The sequence below is a fragment of the Falco naumanni genome, chromosome Z (assembly GCF_017639655.2).
Source record: "Falco naumanni isolate bFalNau1 chromosome Z, bFalNau1.pat, whole genome shotgun sequence".
NCBI lineage: Eukaryota > Metazoa > Chordata > Aves > Falconiformes > Falconidae > Falco > Falco naumanni.
In genome coordinates, this window is record NC_054080.1 from 45,479,095 (window position 1) to 45,500,785 (window position 21,691).

The 21,691-nt window shown below is 38.2% G+C and overlaps 1 protein-coding gene across 5 annotated transcripts in view; it reads right to left on the reverse strand.

The window, feature by feature from the left end:
• Nucleotides 1–20,678, reverse strand: part of VPS13A (vacuolar protein sorting 13 homolog A) — a 112,561-nt gene extending 91,883 nt beyond the window's left edge. For all 5 annotated transcript variants that reach the window (XM_040579143.1, XM_040579142.1, XM_040579146.1 and 2 more), the window contains exons 1-15: nt 20,494–20,678; nt 13,836–13,879; nt 13,277–13,319; nt 12,196–12,291; nt 11,810–11,911; nt 11,015–11,124; nt 10,630–10,689; nt 9,404–9,463; nt 9,094–9,174; nt 8,084–8,141; nt 5,714–5,841; nt 5,388–5,494; nt 4,548–4,719; nt 4,119–4,181; nt 574–709 (exon numbers count right to left, since the gene is read on the reverse strand). In XM_040579143.1, the coding sequence (XP_040435077.1) occupies nt 574–709; nt 4,119–4,181; nt 4,548–4,719; nt 5,388–5,494; nt 5,714–5,841; nt 8,084–8,141; nt 9,094–9,174; nt 9,404–9,463; nt 10,630–10,689; nt 11,015–11,124; nt 11,810–11,911; nt 12,196–12,291; nt 13,277–13,319; nt 13,836–13,879; nt 20,494–20,593 (1,360 nt within the window). In that variant the 5' untranslated portion in view covers nt 20,594–20,678. The remainder of the gene's footprint in view (nt 1–573; nt 710–4,118; nt 4,182–4,547; nt 4,720–5,387; nt 5,495–5,713; nt 5,842–8,083; nt 8,142–9,093; nt 9,175–9,403; nt 9,464–10,629; nt 10,690–11,014; nt 11,125–11,809; nt 11,912–12,195; nt 12,292–13,276; nt 13,320–13,835; nt 13,880–20,493) is intronic.
• Between the last annotated feature and the right edge of the window lie 1,013 nt (nt 20,679–21,691).

A 21,691-nucleotide genomic window follows, 5' to 3' on the forward strand; every position in this document is an offset into this window, starting at 1 on the left:
TTGTCCTGAACTCCTAAAAGCAAAAACCCTGAGGTTTAAAGCAAAGTCCCGAGTCTCCTAAAGCATGCTTTAAAAAGCAGTTATACTTTTATTCTGATGTACTGTATTTCCTAGCTTGATAACAATAGAAGCAATCTTTTGAGTTACTTTCCATGTTCCACAGCCTTTATTAGGTGCCTGTACTTTAGTGAATCAAACTCTAATACACTGCATGAAAGAGACAAATTATAAAGGGAATGGAAGTAAAATTGTTTACATTCCATTAACTGCTATTGTTTTCCAGCACTTCCTTCAAATCCCTACACACAGTACACTACGTACACAAACACAGGAACTGTGGCAGGAGAAGGCACAAATTAAAGACAGTTCAGAAAGACCTACAGAAGGAATTGTAAGGTACCTCTGTAACATGCAACGAACAACTTAATTCAGGGAAAAAAGCCTAAGAGAAAATGTAAACGTCAATAATTTGATAGCCCAAATATTGAACAAGTCCCAAGTTCCATTGATAGGGACCTATTTTTCTAGTAAGTCATTCTTAATAATACAAAAAATACCAATAAAAGAACATACTTGAACCCTTTACTTCCTGTTTTTGTTCATCCTTTTTTTCACCTGACCAACTCCATATCCAACTAAACCAGCCGCCAGAATTTTCATCATCTTGTTTTACACCTGGTCTGTAGATTTTTAATCCAGCCTTAGTTGCCTGAAATTTAAAAAATACTCCAAGAAGTCATTTTCTTCATGCATCTTTCTTCATTTTCTTAAGAAAAAATGCATACCCAAAACACTAGTCAACCACTGAAAAGACAATATGGTATTTTTTAGTTTTTCTTCTAATAATTTTTTCAAGTACACAGTGCGTAAGACCAAATCCCAACCACCTTTATGAACAAAAGGGCCAAGTAAAAGGTAGCTGATTTTAAATCAGTGTTTCTTACATAGCAGATTTTCTCTATAGCTCTTATCACAAAAAAAAAAATAATCCATAATATTACATAGTACTCTGCATTACAACAATGCACTTCTAAGGAATCATTAAAAATACACATGTAAGCAATTAAATAGCCAGCACAGGCCAAATTTTAAGTGATCCCTGTATTTTTCATTTCAAAATAGATGTCCAAAGCAATAATACAAAAATCATTGCTCTTTAATAGAATATTCACACTAAGGAATATAGAAAGCTATTCCTGGATCTAATACATATAAGCTAGAACTGTACAAAAGCCCTTCCTTCTCCCACATTCATTATTTCAATGACTAGGGGATGTCCTGCCTGATGCCAGTGATGATTTCAGTACTGCATAACCACAGAAAATGCAAGCTACATCCAGACTTGACCACTGAAAGTCTGGCATAAGGAACGGCAAACAAACATCACGTGATCTGAGAGACAGAGCAGTGCTAATTATTTCTCCTTGTGACTACTATGAGCTGAAAAAAGATAGAAATGCAGATAAGTCCTGAATTTAGAGATGCTGCAGTGAATTTGATACCCAAAGTAAGTGAGACTGGGCTTCCTTCTCAGCATTCAAAAAACCCAAGACCTCTCTGCAACACAACTGGGGAAAACAGCTGCCTATAAATCAGAACTTTCTATCCACCTACAGGCCAATGAAAGGCAGGACAAAAACAAAGGCTTCTGAACTGATACTATGAATTCACCCAGGAGAAATTATGCAAATGTAAGCTAACCAACACAAGGCCTCAAAAAGTTTGAACAAAGGCTTCCAAAGTCCTCTTACAAAGGACACCAAGTCATCAAGTATGTGTTAGAGAGAAAATGGTCCAAGGCAAGAATGGACAGAGCCTTAGAAAAAAAGTCTGTTAAACCTCTGAAATCAGAGGTTTCTAGAACACCAAAGAGTTGTTGAAAGACAACTGCCACGGAGATAAAAAAGTGATGCTTAAAGCTGTGATTCTCAACATCTTAGGCAGCAGCTGGCACCAGAATCCAAGGTAAGAAAGGCTACAGACAGAAGGGAGGTGATCTGCACTTCTGCACGGATGAAGAAAACATTTATGCAGTATGGGTACTAAAGAAATTTCCTGAAGAAATCCTGCTGAGCTTCTCCTGTCCTTCATTTACAATAGTTTAATACTGAATACAGTCATAGTCTGTGGAAAGATTACTCAGCAAGGTAAACTGCTTTGACTAGAAGTGAGAATCAAGAGCATCATCCTGTACTCCAGTTTCAGTTAATCATCTATGAAGTCTTCTCTAGAAGGAGAGCACAAAATTTCTCAAGCTGTCTGATACAGAGACTTGATGCGTGGTTCACTAAGGCTTGTATTTGGTACTTAGGGCACTAGTGATAAAGATGAAAAAGTGGCCTGAGGTTTTGAATATAAAGCTCTTGCTACAAAGTTCCCAGAAAATCACATTGTACTGTTTTCACAAATGTTGAGTTCTGGGGCGCTTGATTTCAATGTCTATCTAAAGAAAAGCAAGCCCTTGAAATGCAACTCTAAGGTATTTCTTAAAAAAACAAAACACCTTAACAAACAATAGGATCCTTCATCTGGTTTTACTCAGCCCACATCTAAAGGGTGCTACTTTAAATTCCTAGGAGACTTAAGCATAACTGTCAAGACACTAAGCTAGCAGCAGATTTGCCTCTTAGAAGTCCTTTGAGACCAATTTCAGAGATATGACCTGATAACAATAAGACAGATAAGTTGTGACAGATAGATGGAGGTACAACACAGTTTAGCATCATAGCGACCTGATTTTCAATACTTGGAAATAAATTCAGAGTTAGCTAGGCGATCTTCCAAGATGCTTTTCTAACACTTCAAATACAAGGCTTAAAGCCCAAACAAATTAAAATTCATTTGCTTGCAACCTAATTCTAAGCACTACAGAAATTTATCTTAAAACTCAGAACCAGAAAGTGGTCAGGAATGCAGTATGACATAACCTTTTGTAAGCAGCATGATCACACTGGAGAAAAGAAGAATAAGACTAGACAGGAAATCAGGAAATTCCCTGGGATCTTTTTGCAAAAAGTAGTAGTAGGAAGAAGATAAACCCAGAAGAAACTATATACTACAAGACAAAAACATGCCAAAATTAAATGAGAACTAAACAAACAAACAAACAAAAACTCTCTCATGAAAAGCACTCCAACCTAGCCAAACAACTGAGAGGGAAGGACATGAATATGTCTTCTGGTTATGTAGAGGTCTGAATAATGATCATACAAGCATCCAAATGTGAGCGTACATACAGATAACTAGAGGGAAAAATCCCATTTATGGATTCCTGTTCAGAATTTTGGTTTCAAAGCACCCTATCTGTCACTGCAGTGACTGCATTAGTACCATACTTAATATACTCCACACACAAAAAAAAAAAAAAAAAATTCAAGCACTGCCATAAAAAATTATTAATGTTCGTTAATTATCAATACAGTATTTCAGATTCTTAGCTTCTCATTCTGCTTACTTTTAGTCACATTGACTATTAATGGAGAAAGACCCCAGATTTCAGAAAATCTATACAGATTTCACTTCAGTCTCCTGGACCGATGGTCAGACACTACACTGAAAACTAAGCAGTACACTAACCTAGGAAAAACAAGGTTAACAAATTAAGTGGAACTACTACATTACCTTGTCTAATTGTGATCATCTACTTATATTTACTCTGCTTTTGCTGTATTCCAAATGACACTTGTGAATAGTAACAGGTCAGCATACTACATATACAGGTGTTCAACCTACATAACAGGGTATCAGGAAAGAAAGGAAAAAATAGCTAGGCTGCTGGGGGGCAGGGAGGAGGCTTGAAGCTTTGGGTATAATTGTTTCCAACTTGATTACCCCATTATCCTTTGATCATATTTTCCACAATAGATCTTCCTCACCAAAAGTGGAAAGAAACTTATCCCAGATCACTTATTCTGAAGACGCAGTATATGAAGCTATTTAATATTTGCTTAATTAAAGGCTGAAACTGACAATGCCTTATAAGAACAAACATGAAATACCAGGAAAACAGAAAGACTGTGTGATGCACAATTCAATCACTATAATTCAAATGCATCTGCCTAAAATCTCCACAACCTCATGTTACAGTTATTCAAGTCACTTAAATGATGAAATTTTACCTCAACTTCTGCTTGTTGCCTTGCTAGAGTGATGTTAAAAATATCCAAGGCCTTTTCAAATTCCTAGAAAGGAGATGAGAAATTATTTTTTGACAATTTCTTTTGATTAGATTTCACAGCTCAGTTTTACAGGAAATGACAGTAAACAACTCTTTCATTGCAACCCAAGTTAATTTGCTCAAGCTGAAAACTTAAAATAAACCTGGAAAAGAAAAAGCACACCAGTAAGTTCTTCACTGCAGTTACTAATTAAAAAAAATTATCTAGTCTCTTTGTTAATAATACTCACAGAGAAAGATACTGATGAAGTTGCAAGTCTGGCCATTATCAATTATTTTAAACTCAGTACTGACTTAGGAACATGTAAACATTTTTTAAGCAAATATCAAAATGAACAATATTTAAGCCTTCAAACAGAAAATGGCTAACCTCCAACAACTTTAAGATTTCTTCATTAGGTTTTTTTGATGTTATCTTTGTTTTATACATCTCTTTATAGTTCTTCACTTGTTTCCTATGGTACCGAATATGTTCCCATGACCACACTCGGAGCTTAGGTTGAACATTTACTTCAAGAATGCCATAAATAACATACTTCCACCTAAAAACAAAGACAAATTAAGTATAGTTTACATCTCATTTGGTATATTGAAATGACAACTACAGCTATGCAGACTCCCACTAAATACAACTTCAGGTTGTGAAAAAATTAGATTCCTTGTCTAATATTACACTTCTGATCAGTAGAGGAACATAAGGATTTTAATTTTTTTGCATACAAGGTTGACACGTTGCTATTACTTAAAACTAGAAAGTAACTTTGTACAGAAAGTGCCCACAAATATATGGATACATATGTGTGAATAATAAAACACATTCATAAGAAATCAAATCTGCTATCTGTATTGAAAAGGTTTGCCCATTTTTTTATAATAGCTATGTTCCTGTAATAGTATCTAATATAATGGGGTAGCCTTCACTAAAACAGAGTTAGCATATTAAAATAGTATCAGACAAGTTTCTGATAATGGTCTTCAAGACAGCAAAAAGCAGGCTTTCAAATATTATGTCCTCACCTCTGGTTTGAGGTCCCTACTAATGGGAGGTTTTAAGCTTAAAAAATTAAAAACTCCTAGATTAAGGGAAAAGATAAAAAAAGACTGTTTCAGAAGGGAGTTAGTTCTAACCTCCTTAAGTAAGAAACAATCCTTCGGTAATTATTTCAAATTAATAACTAACAAATTATTTTCCAAGTCTGAGGTGGCCTACCATGTCTTTGCATTGTTATGCAATGGAACATCAGGTCTGTACTTCCTATATGGCAGATTTCGAGTCATCATATCAATAGACTCAAGAAGCTCCATAACACTGAAGTACTAAAAAAAGAAAAAAAAAAAAAAATCAAACCGAGCATTATTGTCCAAGAACAATGTGAATCAAGCTCCTCTTCAAAAAGAAATTTATAAAGAAAAACAAAATGAAGAAGTTAATTGATCCTGTAAGTTTACTATAAAATTTCAGTCTGCTTTTCTTATTATTCTTGCAAACTAACTTTTTTACCACATTACATATAACTTTATAAACAAAGTTTATACCTGTGGCTTATTGAATTCAACAGTTATATCCTGTAAATTTACATCTAAGTCCATTTTCGGTGATGAAAAGTCCACATCAGATCGAGGATTCATAAGGAGTTTGGCTCTAGCTGAAATTGGGCGGAATACTAAAAAACAGGAAATTATACAAGAAGTGCAATTAAATAATTTAAGACTGCCATAAATTATACATAATACTTTATCAGCTCTTGTTATCCAGATGGTTCATTTTAAAATGTTAGAATTCAAAACACAAAGACTTCACCAATATAGCTTAAAATATAATCTAATCTCTACTCCATTTCCAGTTTTATCCTGGCAGCATTTGTGGAACAAATATTTCTGGAACCTTTTCACAAATTTTTCTGTATGCAGTATTACATGGCAGGTGTTTTAAAGAATCACAGAATCGTTTGGGTTGGAAGGGACCTTAAAGATCATCTAGTTTCAGCCACCCTGCCACAAGCAGGAACACCTTCCATTAGACCAGGTTGTTCAAATCCCCATCCAACCTGGCCTTGAGCACTTCCATGGATGGGGCATCCATAACTTCTCTGGGCAACCTGTGCCAGTGCCCCACCACCCTCACAGTAAAGGATTTCTTCCTTATATCTAATTTAAATCTATCTGCTTTAGGATATTTTTTTTTTTTTTGGCTAGGACAAGTCAGTTTCAAACATGGTGCTTATTTCACTATAATTCTTATTCCATAAGAATTTTTTTGTTTAATGTTACTGACGTTTTACACTGTTTGATGAATTATACTCACAACAGTGGAGAAAACCAAACATTCCACATTTCTAAATCCAAGCCCAAGTAAGCATGGAAAAAATAATATGGATCCTACATAAAGCAAAGCACATCACAAGAAAAATATTCAGAGCAGAAATGTTTTAACAGTTCCACAACTTGGCAATACCAGGCATTCAATGCCATGTTTTTCCTTCTGTTTCAGCAGTTGATCCAACAATAAGAATTTGTGTATATTGTATTTTATCATATAAAATTCCTTTGATTTCAACAGCCATACTGATAGACTATCTATGTACCAAATATTCTAAATTCACCAAAAGGTTCATATAAAGGGGAAACGGGTATTTTTGCAAGATGAAACCATGCTTACATCAATTTACCTTCATTTCATTTTAAGCCCTGTATTTCTTCTGAACCTTATTTTACTTTTATCTACACATTTTATATGGCAGCATTTCTATTCATCTTCTCCCTGTATTTAGTTTCCTAAATTTCATTTTTCATCCTTCCTATGTGTAAGTATTATGCTTGCATTTAGACCAAATGACAGAAGCAGACTTCGTGCTTACTACCTTTCTATCAATGTCTCAATCTAAAAAGAGTTGCTCTAAAAAAGCCAAAATTTTCATTTACCACAGAATATCAGCATGATTTAATTCTTTGAACACTGCATCTCTGAAGGTACTGCTGAATTTTAAGAGTATAAATCCAGAATCCTGCAATTTTGTATACAAGTATTTTTAACTTCTATGTAAAGACTTAGACAACTGACAATGTTTGACTCTTACAAGAAAGTAAGTTTAAAGCTAGCAACTGAAAAAGGTAAGAAAGCAGAAAAAATTATCAAATAGTCCTCTGGCAGTCAGAGACACAAAAAGCTTCCTCTTCCAAGCAAAGGCAGCAAGAAAAATCCATAAAATTAACAATGCCCTTTGTAAACCTGGCTATAGTGAGTTGAGGACTTGCTTCCTAGAAAACAAGCCACTTCAAAGGCCATTCTGCCTTATAAACACTTACTAAACAACCAAGTAAATGCACATGAGAAATAAAACTCATGTATCTTCCATACAATGAAAAGTAAACAATCGCCATGTCTGAGTAGAGCCAATATAACTTTCAAACTAAAGTACCACCCAGAGCAATAAAACCTGCAATATGGCAATGCTTAAAAAAAAAAAATATCAAAATGGTGTTTTCAAATTGTGTCATTACTGTTTCCACCTCTAATGAAAAAAGATACACTTCACACAAGGCAGCTGACATCAAAAACATCAAGCTATTACTCAAACCAGTCTGATTCACAAAACTTACAGGATGCACATACTATTGCTAAACTTCTTAAAATAAGGAACTATATCAATTGATGTGAACAATGAAGATTTATGTATGACATTCCATTAGAATGATACATGACTCAAGACTTTTTTTAATCAAAGTCTTTTTAAGGCTACAGATATGGTACAGTATTCACTGTCAAGAGAGAAAAGTTATTGCTACAGAAGAACTAAACTGCACTCGTTAAGATTTTTGAATAACAGCCAAAGCAGCAACCTCTGAGAAGCATTAAAATTTAGAAGTATACATGCATATTACAAATCCCAATACAATACCACTTACCAAAATCATAACCTTCTGGAATCACATTGTGGCTGGCAACTCCGTGTTTTAAGTTAACCTATATACACAATGGAGTTAAAAATAAGTCACATTTTAATTTCATTCTAAAATTCTAATATTTAAAAAGTTAGCATTTTAGTACAGGTTTCAGATAATCCCTCTGACATACAATAAAATTAAAAATATTCATCTATGTTTTAAACAGAATAAGGCTTCTATTTTTAGCTAATAAAAATCACTGAATAGTAAGATGACTTTATATTGTGTGTAATTTTGTAACTGGTAAAGGACTTAAACTTTATCAAATAAGTATTTTACTTTCATCCCATACAAATCTTAACATTTACTATTTTTTTCCTAAAAAAGTTGTTAGTAACAAGACATTTCTCCAGGACAGTGACATAAATGGAAGACAGAAGTGAATGCGAAGCATGCTCTATGCTTCAGTCTATTAACTGGAATACTAGGTACATTATCTCATGCTTTACTTACTGTTGGAAGAAGGGTTCGCCAGAGTCAAGAAGACGCTCAATATGAGTTATGCATCTTGCTCAACTTTATTAGTTTCTAACACTACTTATATAGAACCGATACACATGCATATTCGTAAAGCAGAAATATAATTGGTTAGTAGTCTCTAAACACGCATGGTTCTCGCACCCCTAATTATCATGACTAAAATAAGCATTCTACCCATGTAGCTAATTGTGTTGCTGTGCTTCAGCCTTGTAGTTTGTTACTCCCTATATTCCCATTCCGGTCCCTATCCTTCTCGGTCCTGCACCTGCTTTCCCAGCAGCTGTATCTTGTAACAACCACGGCCTGTTGGCACAACATAATTACTTGGTCTCAGGATTCACGAATAGCTCAAGGCCACCTTTCTTGTTAACTTCAGCACAGCAACTTCAGTACAATTGTGATTGCAGGTCTATTCTAATACCAGGCCTGGATTGTGCAGATCTTCAGAGATTCTAAGGCCATGCTTCTGCAGCCATTCTTCTACAACTTACCAATGACTCATCACAACCACGATGGTAGAACATCTCTGATTTCACATTCCAGTAAGCAAAAAGGTTATCCAGTCGTACAAGCTGAAAATGCAACAGAACATATATATTTGTATCTACAGCTTTTAGATTAATAACTTGGATTTCACAAAGTCTGGATGAATAATATTCAGAATGTTCTTTTTGGACTACACATCCTTTTATTTTAAAGCCTATATGGTTACATGTTTTCTTGACCCCACTTTGTGGCAGGAACTCTAATTCAGCTTAATTTATTAACAATTCTTTCTTTAGCATACCATGTATACTGTACCTTGTAGAACAACTTGGCAGTTTCATCATGTAAACATGGATTCCAATTCTTATCTGAGGTCTGAAATGAGAAATAAAGAAAATCATTCCAGTATCTATAATACACCAACATTTTATCATCATTGAAACAAAACAGGAAAAGAGAGGAATAGCATCATAATTGACCCTACTGAAAATACTGGGATGCCACCTTCTGATTTAAGATGATTAAGCCATGACATAGAAAATCAGTAAGGCTACTTCCCCCCCAACAATAACACATGCATGCGCAGTGACTGGCAGGCTGCACACAAGAAGCAGAAGATTCTTTAAAATTCTGTTTTCACTATTGCAAACTGTTTTCCTTTACACCAGTATTATTTCTAGGCAGGCTTTTTGGAAAGAGATAAACAAAAGACTAGAATTCTTTCATAATTCTGGAAGTAGCATTTTAGTTTGAACCCAACAGAAACAGCATATGCTATTATACCTTTTTCAATGCTAATAACCATTTCAAGAGCACATCAGTAAGAATACCAAAGCTTCTGTTCACTAAGCAAAATTGTTCAGGGCAATGGGCTAGCAAAAACCTTTCAGTGTGCTAGGAACAAGCATTCATACGACAGCTATTTCATTGAAAAAAGTAACATTTACTTATACATATTTTCTATAAAATTTCTATAAAATTACCAGTTACAAAACTACTGAATCAGAGCAAATTAGCAGAATCTGCATATTGCTACTACTAGGTAGTCTTCCAGGAAAAAAAAAGATGTATACAGTCTATGATGATACTATCAGCACTTTAAAGTGGAGCATGCAGACCAAAGAACTGAGCTCCAGTTTTAAACAATATGTCATCCTCTTCCCTGTCCTCCTCCTGCTTCCCCAGTGTGAAGTGCAAACTTCCTTTCTTAGGGCTCATGGCAGTTTCCATAAAATATTCATAGAATCTGAATAGCCCAAATCCAGCATAGCCTAGTATCTGTCAACCATGAAGTGCAACAGGCAGAAGAACAAAAATTTCCTCCGAAGGTCTGTTTTAATGGTAGCACTTTATCTTCAACGGCACCCCACCACAATATTTATGCTGGATTTGATAAACCAAGTAGTTACCATTGTGCATTGCTCATACTTACCGGTACACTCACTAAACAACATGTTACCAGACAGCACAGTAATACACAAAAAGATAACTTAACCTATCAATATACATCAACTTGCTTTTTAAATAAAAAATAAAATTACCTGCAAACTTAGATTCTGAAGAGAAATCCCAAATGACAAGGGGTTATTCCGATTTGTGATCTGATAGAGTAGGGGGGAAATGTCAAAAAAGGATTATCTTACACTCTAAATTTAGATTCCAAAGTAAACAGCCAACATTATATTTATATATAGCAAAGATCTGACAACTGTATCTTCTTTGTACCCAATCACATGCTTATAAACATCTTCATGCTTTGATACAAGATTTTTTTTATTTTACTTTTTTTTAAGACTATGAAACTTCCAAAACTTTACTAGTACTCTCTTGACATGGAAAGCAACTAGGAGAAAAGAAATCAGACAGGTTCCTAATTTCATGTTACAGTGCACTATCTGTTATGCTGAGATATACAGAAGTACTTACATCATCTTCATAGCGAATATGGATGTTGGAAATTTTCACCTGAAGATTTTTGATGACCTGAGTGACTAGTTTTTCTACAAAAGTGTCTTGTTTCTCTTCTTTTACTTTATCTAAGTTAAAGGAAAATTATTTAATATGTTGTTTGCATTGAAGTATTTTTAAAACTATACTTGAGAAAACAGTAACATAATAAAGATTGTACTATAGATATTTAAACTTTCTATTACATTGTACTCTAGTCGTATAAAAACATGTCCTTTCAGTATAATCTATAACATTTCTATACTTAGACTAGGTGACTTCAACTTTATCAACTGCTTCATTAAGGATCAAGATGTTCAGAAGTATGACTTGCACCCACTGATACTCACGGTAGCCAATACATATTTCTTGAAAGTACCAGAAGTTGAATTTAACATGGTAAGACTTAACATGTATCAAAGAACATATTAAACAGGATCTTTTAAAAAGTCTAACCATAAAAATTGTTTGCTACTGGAAACAAAGTTAAATTGCTTCTTGTGAAAGAAGAGGAAACAACGTCCCGCAACGTATGACCCAAACAAGCAATATTTCAAAAGCCTTGTTTATATCAGATCATGTCAGTGCTTGAACCTTCTTATTTTCAGGATGCCTGTTCTGCAATATTGATGCTAGCTACACCTAAAAATCTGTAACTATTAGGTTTAAGTATCAAGAGGAAAACAGGAATCTAAAACACTTAAAGTGACAATTGCAACATCTTTCTTGATTAAAGTAAGTAATATCACCTTCATTAGCTTTTCTGACTCCTACCTTGGTCAGCTATTTTCTGCTTTGCTTCCTCTATCCTTTGCAATTCCCTTTGTCTTGCTTCCAAGAGCTGCCTGGCTTCTTTTTCAGAATCATATTTTATGCCTAAATAAACAATATAAAAAGGTATGATACAAAAAACCTTACACATTTTTGGAAGATGCTGTTTCAAAAGCAGTAATTTTCACATTTTGTTAATAGTTATGTAACATAAAAAAATTAGGTGACTAAATGTAAACTGCTGAAAGACACCCCATTCCAATCATCTAACTATGTACATGCTAGGAGTATTTACTAAAAATAAAGCTCCCAAAAACAGTATCAACCCATTCTGGGTACTTCTGAAATACCACCAGTCTATATTCACTTTTTTCTCCACATTAACTTACTGGCTGTGGGCACAATAAGCAAATAAACTCCATCAAGAACTGCCTCAACAGGTTGAGTATAAAGGTTTTGCCATGGAATCTGTAGGTTAAGTTGACCTACAAACACAAAAGAAAAAGGTTGAGGTATACAGTTAAATAGCTAACTGGGAGAAAAAAAACCCAAACATCAGAAATATAATCAACATCAACCACAAAATCTCTCAACAATTGTTACACTGAACAGAAAAAATAGTGCATCTGAGGCACATGTTCTTTGGGTTGTTTGTTTCACACAGCACATAAATGAACATGAGGCAAGCAGAACTATTAAGTCTACAGGACTTCTCCTTACCCCCTTGAATTATATGCCTCCTTCCTAATATCGACCTCTCCCTCCTTGTAAATCCACTACAGCACCCTCATAAACAAGAAAAGCATGGGCTGCTCACATGTGATCAGTCAGCTAAATACCCACAAAACCAGAATTTTTGAAATACACACTTTTCTTCTTCTATGGAAGACAGTCTTAAAAGTAGTGTGTATGCCTTGTGAACATGAGGATCCTGAGATTACAGTGTATCTCATTCTTCACAGAAGCGCCAGTCTTAATAAACTATTAAGTCACTCACAGGAAAAATATATATACTTCCAGGGTAGATCTAAGCGAAACATAATGGCTTTAGACTTTGCTTTAAGACTCCACTAACTTAAAAGACAACCAACTTGCAATGAAAAAACTTTTCATAGTAACAAAAACAGGGAAGCAGGATAGGAAGGGAAGTGGAAGGCAATATAACATGGAGTCTTGCTAACACAGGGGATGAGATCCAGTCCTGCTCATGTGCTCATCTTTGTTGTGTTAGGTTCTCTTCTCATTCACATTGAAGTGATTAGACAATGCTCTAGTATATTTTAACTTTACCATCTGAACTCAAGAAAAGGAGCTTCAAACAGGTTTTTTTTAGGAGACAAACTTCAGAGTGTACGAAGTATGCAAATCAAGGAAACTAGGAAGATTACTTGCTCAGGATGCCTAGAGCCACTTGCAAGGAAAAGTAGTATGTTTAACTCCTGCATGGGTGTATGATAAAATGTAACTTACCAATATGTCCTGCTTTAACTTTGAATGGCACATCCAGCTGACTCTGAAAGAAAGTATTTTAGAAGATTTAAGCTCATTTTAGCAACTCGTGAAATATTCCCATATAGGAAAAAGATAATGATAACCTTAACAACAAATCTAGCTTTCAACCACTGAAAAAAACCCATTCAATATAATGGAATAAGCAAGCATCTGGTTACTGGTTTAGACTGTTAAGCCATGCTAGGCTAAATACATTCCCCAGAGCAAGTTTCTAGCTTCATGAGCTATAGAAAAAACAAAGGTCTTTCAGTATTGCTTTTGACCCAAACATATTCTTTCAGTAATGCTGAGTTTTGGTTTTGAGGAGAAAACACTAAATAAAACCAGCATACAAATTCACCTTTAAATTTAATCTCAAATTAATTAGACTAGCACACAAGTTCAGAGAAAAAAACAGCAAATTTTCATTTAAATGATAGTGTATCTTAAAATAAGAACCAAAAAAATCATGTACAACCCAAAACATCATTCAAGAATCATTTCTGCTAGCATTTTATTTTTATTTTCAATAACTTACCAGTGCATTTTCTTTTATTTCAAGATTCTTCAGTGCTACAGCTCCTAAAAGCAAAGTAGTCAATAAGTAAAACTACAATGAGCAAAGTAATTGTGATGCACACTAAACATCCCGAAGTCTGAGTAAGTGGTCCCTGACCTGTGGTTCTTCAACTCTGCTGTGAAAGATACCCACAACCTACACCTCAAATATCCATGAAATATGATTAAGAGCACACTGTTCATTCATGCTACAAAATTATATCTTAGATTTTTCTCATGGAGCTTGCATGTCCATGGAAAAGAACCTAAGATTCCTCAAAGTGTTGGAAATTACTGTCACGTTTTGTAAGGAGCCATTCTGAAATTAGAAGTTTGCTTCTTTTTCCTCAGCCATCTGCTTCCTGTGCTTGTTGGAAATCCAGCAACATTAAATTTTGAGTGAATTTTTAGCCTTCAAAAGATCTTAAGATTTGCAAGTTATATTTATAGGCTTATAGAAGTTCACAGGAAGATTTCAGTAAATCTAATTTTAAAATGCCTTAAAACAATAAATTCAGTACCCTGTAAACACAGAAAATTTGAATTGCAAGATCCATTTTTACAGCATACTTGCCATCAGACACTTGCATCAGACACAAAGGAACATTGGAAGGGGCCAGGAAACTCGTAACTTAAAAACATGCACATCGTCTGAAGCAATGTCTTCTGCAAATTCTAGAAGGATGGAACACCTGCAACAGTTACCTCTGAATTACTTGTATAGTGTTAATACATGCACACAGAACAGACACTTGATACAGCTGATTAGGGACATAAATGAGATTCAGGAAACCAGAAGGAGATTACAGGCCTGGAAAAGAATACAACTTGAGACTGCAAATGAAGATTTGATTGACCCAGTAATGTTTTCCTTTTGGGGACACAAGTTAGAAATGGCCAAACATATGGGGAGACAGAAGCTTCAACTGCAAGAAATATTCTTGCGACTAGATAGTGCTAATGGCATTAGACTACTGTTCAAAGTACTGCTGATTTTGGGAAACAGAACCCTGATCTCAAAAATGTATTCATTAAAACAGTTGGCTCAAGTTATTGAAGCACTGTGGAAGAAGTGATCAGGCAAACTAATCCATCCATCTTGTACTTGCAAAATACTTACAGTCTTTAAAGATTTAATTTATGCATTATAATGATCTATTATCGGTTTCCAGTAACAGTCTACACATCTGACATGTGCCACCACCAGACTCTCCAGAGAAATAGTACATGCAGAAGGATGCCTTTTGAGAGCTGGTCGTTCTGATTCTAAGCTTTATAATATACACATATTGACAGGAGCATTAGAAAAAGAAAAGAAAAAGAAAAAAAAATGGTTCAAAGAAAGCATTCCCAGCAGTGGTCTGTAACTACAACTAGTCTACCTAGTCTTTGTAGGTAATAACCAGGTGATATTTTTTATATATCATTGGGTTCGATTCTACTCTAGATTTTTTCCCTGATAAAGCTGACCCTGCACAGACCATTTTAACACTCATTAGAAAAAGCTCCATTATGTGACACACACACAAAAAAAGCTTTTGCTTCTCCAAGACACCACTAATGGTAAAAACGTTCATAGGCAAACTCTAAGACTACATGACACATGGAACAGCTCAAGTTGAGTTTAGTTTCTTTACTTCCATTATTGACATGACCTCTCATTTATCAAGGTTTTGGCTCATGCCACATTTCAGGTTAGGCACAGTAACTTAAACTGCAATAATTTGGCAAGCCTAATGCTTCTGAAAAAGTACTGCGAAGTAAGCACGGATTATTATCTCAAGCACTTTCAAACAGTATTTTGTAATGGAGGCCTACAGCTCGTTTTATCTGAGCACATCATAGTGGCAGAGAATGAACACAGGATTGATATGTTTCAAACAAGAAGGCTTTGACAATTCTACATGAAATATCAGGAAGTGGGGTAAATAATTCTTTAACATTTTTCCTATACTTATGATTTTACAATTAGTAAGTTTAAAGGTTTCAGTGAAAATCATTAGAAGAGCTAGAAATCAGTAAAACTTCAATTATCTCAATTTTAGGATAAAATTACTGGAACACATTCACTAAAATACCAGTTTACTTACGAAAACCTTGACTGAGAGTCTGACCATAGTGAATGTTAAGCCCTTATGTTTTATATATTTACGCAACCTTTCTTCTTCCTACACTTGAGAGAGACTGCAAGAGAGAGATCGCAAATAGTTCTGTTTACTTGCAGGAATGTTCAAAGTTACCACACCTCAGCTGGCAACCAATTTTAACACTCAAGATTCGAAATGCAGTAGCTGACCATGTCATCATTCTCTTTCATTGCCAACATTTAGTCTCTATCACACTCAGCTGCTTCACTTGCACTCCAAGTGCAATTGCACTGTATCCTGACTGTTCTACTGGGGTGGGGGAAGACCTTATAAACAGAAGCAGAAAAATCAGGGAACAAAGGCCTGTTACAGATCATAACACAGCTACTGAATTGTACCATCCTGGAGCACTGCCGATGGCTTTTAATTGCAAGAATTTCAAAATACATCAAAAATTGGTTGTTTGGTTCTGTTGGGGTTTTGGGGTTGTTGTTTTCCCCCACTGTTGCAGGCAATTGGATGTTTTGTTTTGACAACAGAAATGCATCCAGATAAAACCCCATCTGATGGGTTAAGAATTGCCCAACTAAGCAACCATGATTATATATAGTATATACAAGTAACTGGAGTTGTATAAATATCTACGTTGAAACTTGCAGGCTAACAGCCAAAAAACAACAATAAAAGCCAGAACATTTATAAATACTTACAGCACAGTCTAGGTTTTATTTCAGCTATATTACAAAGCAAATTCTTAGTTTTATAGATCTCTGGACATCGTAAATGATTCAACAAAATCAAACATTTGTCAAAATTCTAGAACAGGTTTATAGTTTTAGGTTTAGATACTCAAAATCACTTCATGAATTTGAATGCATGAACCAGTATCTACTACCAAGAAAGCTTGCAAGAAGAGAGCTAGAAAATAACACAACACTCAGTAAGTCATTTCACCAAAGAGGCCTAAATGAAATTGTGTTAAGGATGTCAACAGAAGCTAAAGAGGGGGAAGAAAATTAACCCACATAAAAATCCTACAGATTTAACTTCTGTATTAATCACATCTCTGTAAATAAGCATGGAGGGAAGGGAGGTGGGCACCGGGAAGGGAGCTGAGAGAGATGAAAGAAAATACCTCAGCTGGTATCTGACCAGTATCCAATACTCCTCCTTACATATTTTAACAGAATTTATGGCTTTTAGCAACAGCACTGCCAGCTTGTGACCACCTTTGATCACTTTTATAGAAACTGCTGCTTTTGCCAGTCATTTCCCACTTGTGTTTGTGCTGTTAATTATTCCTGTTTAAGCATGTTTTCTAGAGGCAAACTGTAAGTCTTTGAGGATCCCATGCTGCCAAATACCTCTTCTATTGACATCTATTGTGAAATAGGTCATGACAGGCAGCAGAAACTTCACCCCTCAGTCAATTCAAATTACTAATATGTCGGGGGGGGGGGGGGGGGGGGGGGGGGGGGGCGCTGCATCTGCTATTACCTAAACAAGGCAAGGCATGCAAAAGTAGTCATCTTCTATTATAAAATAGGTTAGATGGAAAAAAAGTTAAAAGTGCTTGTGTGCTGAGAAACTTTTGTCAATTACCTGCCTGTATCATCTCTACAAATGTAGCTGCCCCAGTAAGAGACACCAGCTAGCCAATTAATTTGTGTTAAATAAGTTATGCTTGAAACTCTCTAACAAGTAAATGTGCAGAGTCAACAGAGAATTAAATATTTTAAAGGGCTGTACCGAAGGTCTGACCAAGACAATGAATTAAAAGTTATTTAGACCCACTCAAAAGAAAATAGTTGCCACATGGACTCTGGTCAAACTGTTCAGTCTCTTGTACTGTTTGGAAATCTCAGTGGCACTTCTCAGAGACAACTGTCAACACCTCACATTGCTTCAGGCATTTCTTCAGGTACTGAAATACAACTTTGTTAGGTCTACAGCACTCAAAGACATCTAACTTACCTAAATACTTCTCTTGCCTGTTTATCTAAGCCTAGTACTTACATATTTGTTAACGCAGCTCATTGGAAATATCTTTTAAAGTGAAGACCGGAACAGGAAGAGATTTAAAACACCATTCTTCCTAGCATTAGCCATCCAATATCTTTCCTTGATGGCTGCCTAACACAGGAGCTTTTTGTTCTGCTTTACACTACGGAGTTTTAAAGGAATAAAATTTCCTTCCCAGTTACATACTTTCCTAAGCCTTGGCCATTTCAATAGTAGTCTTACATGTTCAAATTACCTTTCTCATGTGTACAGATTGCCCTACATTCTCCTTTATGCACTGCCTTTTTTATTTCAGGTCATTCAGTTCTTGCAACTTTCAGCCATGAGTATGTTTTTCAGACATCACATTTTTCTTTAGTGTTGAGACAATCTGCATTTTTACCCTTCAATCTGGGGATTTTCTTAAGCGGCAGGCAAGGCAACAACATTTTAACACATTTTTGCAGTTGCTACTGTGTTCATGTATGTTGTTTGGAGCCAAATCATCAAAACTTTACCACAGACTGAATTTGGAGACCTTCAATGGCATGCTGAATTCTCATTTCGGTTTTGCATAATGAGAATGTTAGCCATGTTCATTAAAAGTCATTAACAAAGCTCCCAAATTTACAGAAGCTGAAACTACACAAAGTTTTTACACATATATCCACAATCTACTAATAGGTTACCAGTCTTAATTTAAATAGGCTAGCTATAAACGATCAGGTCATAACTTGTTCCATACAGCATCTAAAAAAAAACCACCTCACTTGAGTACTCAGTCATTCAGAAGCAAAAAAAAAATCAGTTGTTTTTTTTTTAAAGTGAGAGCTCTAATGTGCACCTAACCTGGTAAGAGTTTTGCCTCACAGAAGCATAAGCTGCCAAGAGTAACCCTCAGCAATCTACAGAGCTGGAAAAAACAAGTTTTTACCTTTTTGTAATGTATAAACATTGGCCAAAACATTTTCAGAATTTTCCCTATTTTACTTTAAATATTTCCCTTGGCTTCCCTGAACAGAAAGAAGAAACTATGATAACTGAAGAACTTGTTAAGGACACAAAACAAACGATTAGTTTGACATACTTCTGCTGACAGACACGCTAAAATCAATCTTTTCACATAAGCTACACACACAAAATCTGTAATAAATATGCTATATTGAGCCTTCTACAGATCAAGGACTACTCTTTCTCTTCAGCACTTACACGTGCTGTTGCAGTGTTAGGGCTTCACACAAGAGAGTGAACTTTGCAATGATCCTACAAATGCCTTGTCTAACTGAAGGAAAACTACTGCAGAGATGAAATCAAATAAGGACGCCATTTCAGAAAACAGAATCACGAAAGAAAAACGTCCAAGATGCAAAACAAAAAACTCCAGGAGAAGCTTCCAAAATCTGATGCATAAACGCGAGTACCCAAGAATGGAATTATAGGTAGGGAATACCTTGAGACTGCACCACACTTGCAGACACACGAATGCACACATCAGAAAAACCTGCATCTCTATTTCTTTCTTTTGCTGATGCTGCAGAAATCTGGAATGCATACGCAAAACTGAGCCAGGAGTTGTCACTGCACACCTATCTGTTAATTGCACGTGTCTTACTCTTCTGCTGCTGCCTCGCTTTGCCCAGACATACCGGAAAGAGACCTTCGTCCCCACCTTCTTGTGCATACGTTACTAAAGAGATCTCAACAAGGCACGTTCACACAGCACACTTCAGAACTGACATTGACCATTACCTACCCCGCCTAGCACAGTTGGTCACAGCCTCTGCAAACGCCTAAGACCGTTTCTATTCCTCGTCCTTTAACTTTTAAAATGACAAGTTATTCAAGGCTACGAAAAAGAAACGGCATGTCACTGCTGTTTGCAGGGAGGCTGCTAACTTCCTCCGCACACTGCCGGCAACTTCGACGCTATCGAGACCCCGCTCCCGATTTCGGGGTAGGGTTCCAGCCCGACCGCCTCGGGCCAGGCGCCGGCGCGGCGCCGCGGCCCGCCCAGCCCTCCGCAAACGGACCGCGCGGGTCCCGACACCCGCAAGCGCCCAGCCGAGGGGCGCCCCCAGCCAGGGCAAGACAGCAACATCAGCTCCAGAAGAAAACGTAAAGCCCCACCAGGCATTCGTGCACCTGAAGCACTCTGGCCGGGTTTTATCTGTCCCTCGCTTTGCGGCTCCTCCCGGCCCCGCGGACGCCTCCCGCCCCGCCGCCCCCCGCTGCCGCAGCCGGCTGCTCCACGCCCCCCGCGGACGCCGCCTCCCCAGCCCTCCCGCCCGCACGACTATTTTTAAGCTGCCGGGCTGCCCAGCAGGCGGAGCGGCGGCAGAGCTGCGGGCAGGCAGCCCAGCACGGCGGCGGGCGCGGCCCGACCCGGGCCGGAGGGACAGCGCCCCGGCCGCCCCCTTCGCGCGGGCCGCAGGGCGGCCCCAGGCCCGGCAGGGCGGGAAGCGCCGCGGGGTGCTGAGGGCGGCGTGCGGGCAGGCAGGCAGACCGGCTGGGCCGGGCGGCGCGGCCCCCCGCGGCGCGGCAGCCCCGTACCTCCCCAGATGCCCAGCTTCAGCTGGGAGCTGTCCAGGTTCACCACGTAGTCACCGAGAAAACGGTTCAGGACGTCCACGACCAGCGACTCAAACACCATCCTGCCCCGCCGCCGCCCCGGCAGCGGCGACAGCGGCTGTAACAGCGCCGCCGCGCCCCCGGCTCCGTCTTCCGACCCTGCCTGGCCGCGGCCCCGCCCCCGCCCCCCACACGCACGCTGCGGCGCCCCGCCCCGCGGCGCGGCCCGAGGGGGCGGGCCCCGGCCACCCCACCGCCTCCGCCCCGCCCTCCTCCCGCCAGCTGTCCAAACGCGGCGCCCCCAACGTCGCGCTGTGCGCATGCGCCATGGGCCGCGTTCCTGCGCGCAGGCGCCCTGTGGCTGCCTGGTGCGGCTGCGCACGCGGGGCGGGAGGGGCGCGGTCCGCCTGGGGCGGGGGGCGCGGGCTCCTTGCGTGCCTCCGCCCGTTGCCGGGGTCGTCTCGTACGAATTCCGGGGCCAACACGAGGTTTTCAGACGGGCAGAGGACTGTTTGTTTGTTTTTAAGATAGCGGTTAGCTTGTCCGAGGAGTTTTAAGTGTAGTAGACATAACGATGTTTTGAATAAGTGTTTTCACCAGGCTCGGCGAGTGTAGAAATTACTACACCTCTCAGCTATTTGAAAGTGGCAGAACGGGTATTATTAGCTTAGTGAGTAAGCCAAGTTGAACTTAAGATACTTCTCCAAAGAGCTTGGCGTTCATGCTGTCATGTTTTCTGGCTCGAGGAGCTGCTGAATCAAGCTGAAAGATCTGGGTCACATTTGCCCTGAGTGACTGGCAGTGCTGAGGCCTCTGCGCTCACAGGGCGCTTGCTTTGCCAAACAGCTGAAATGCATTTCTTTGATGATGGCAGGAAGAATATAATTATCATCCAGCTTGCTGCTGGAACTGCAGCAATTAGGTTTGAAATTAAGTTAAAATACTTAATGGGTAGGCAAACCCCTGAGGTTTTTGCAGCATGCAGTGTTGGGTTTGTGTGTTGAGTTCAGGGGCAGAGAGGGGCTGCCCCTGCAAGAAGAGACACTGGGTGCCCTGTGTGGGCACGGCCAGTCCAGCCAGCCCCAACAGACCCGCCGCAGAGCACAGCTGGCCCCTCAGCGGTACTTGCGGCACCTCTGTGACAGGGTGTTCGAGAAAGGGCATCTTCCTATTCAGTTGT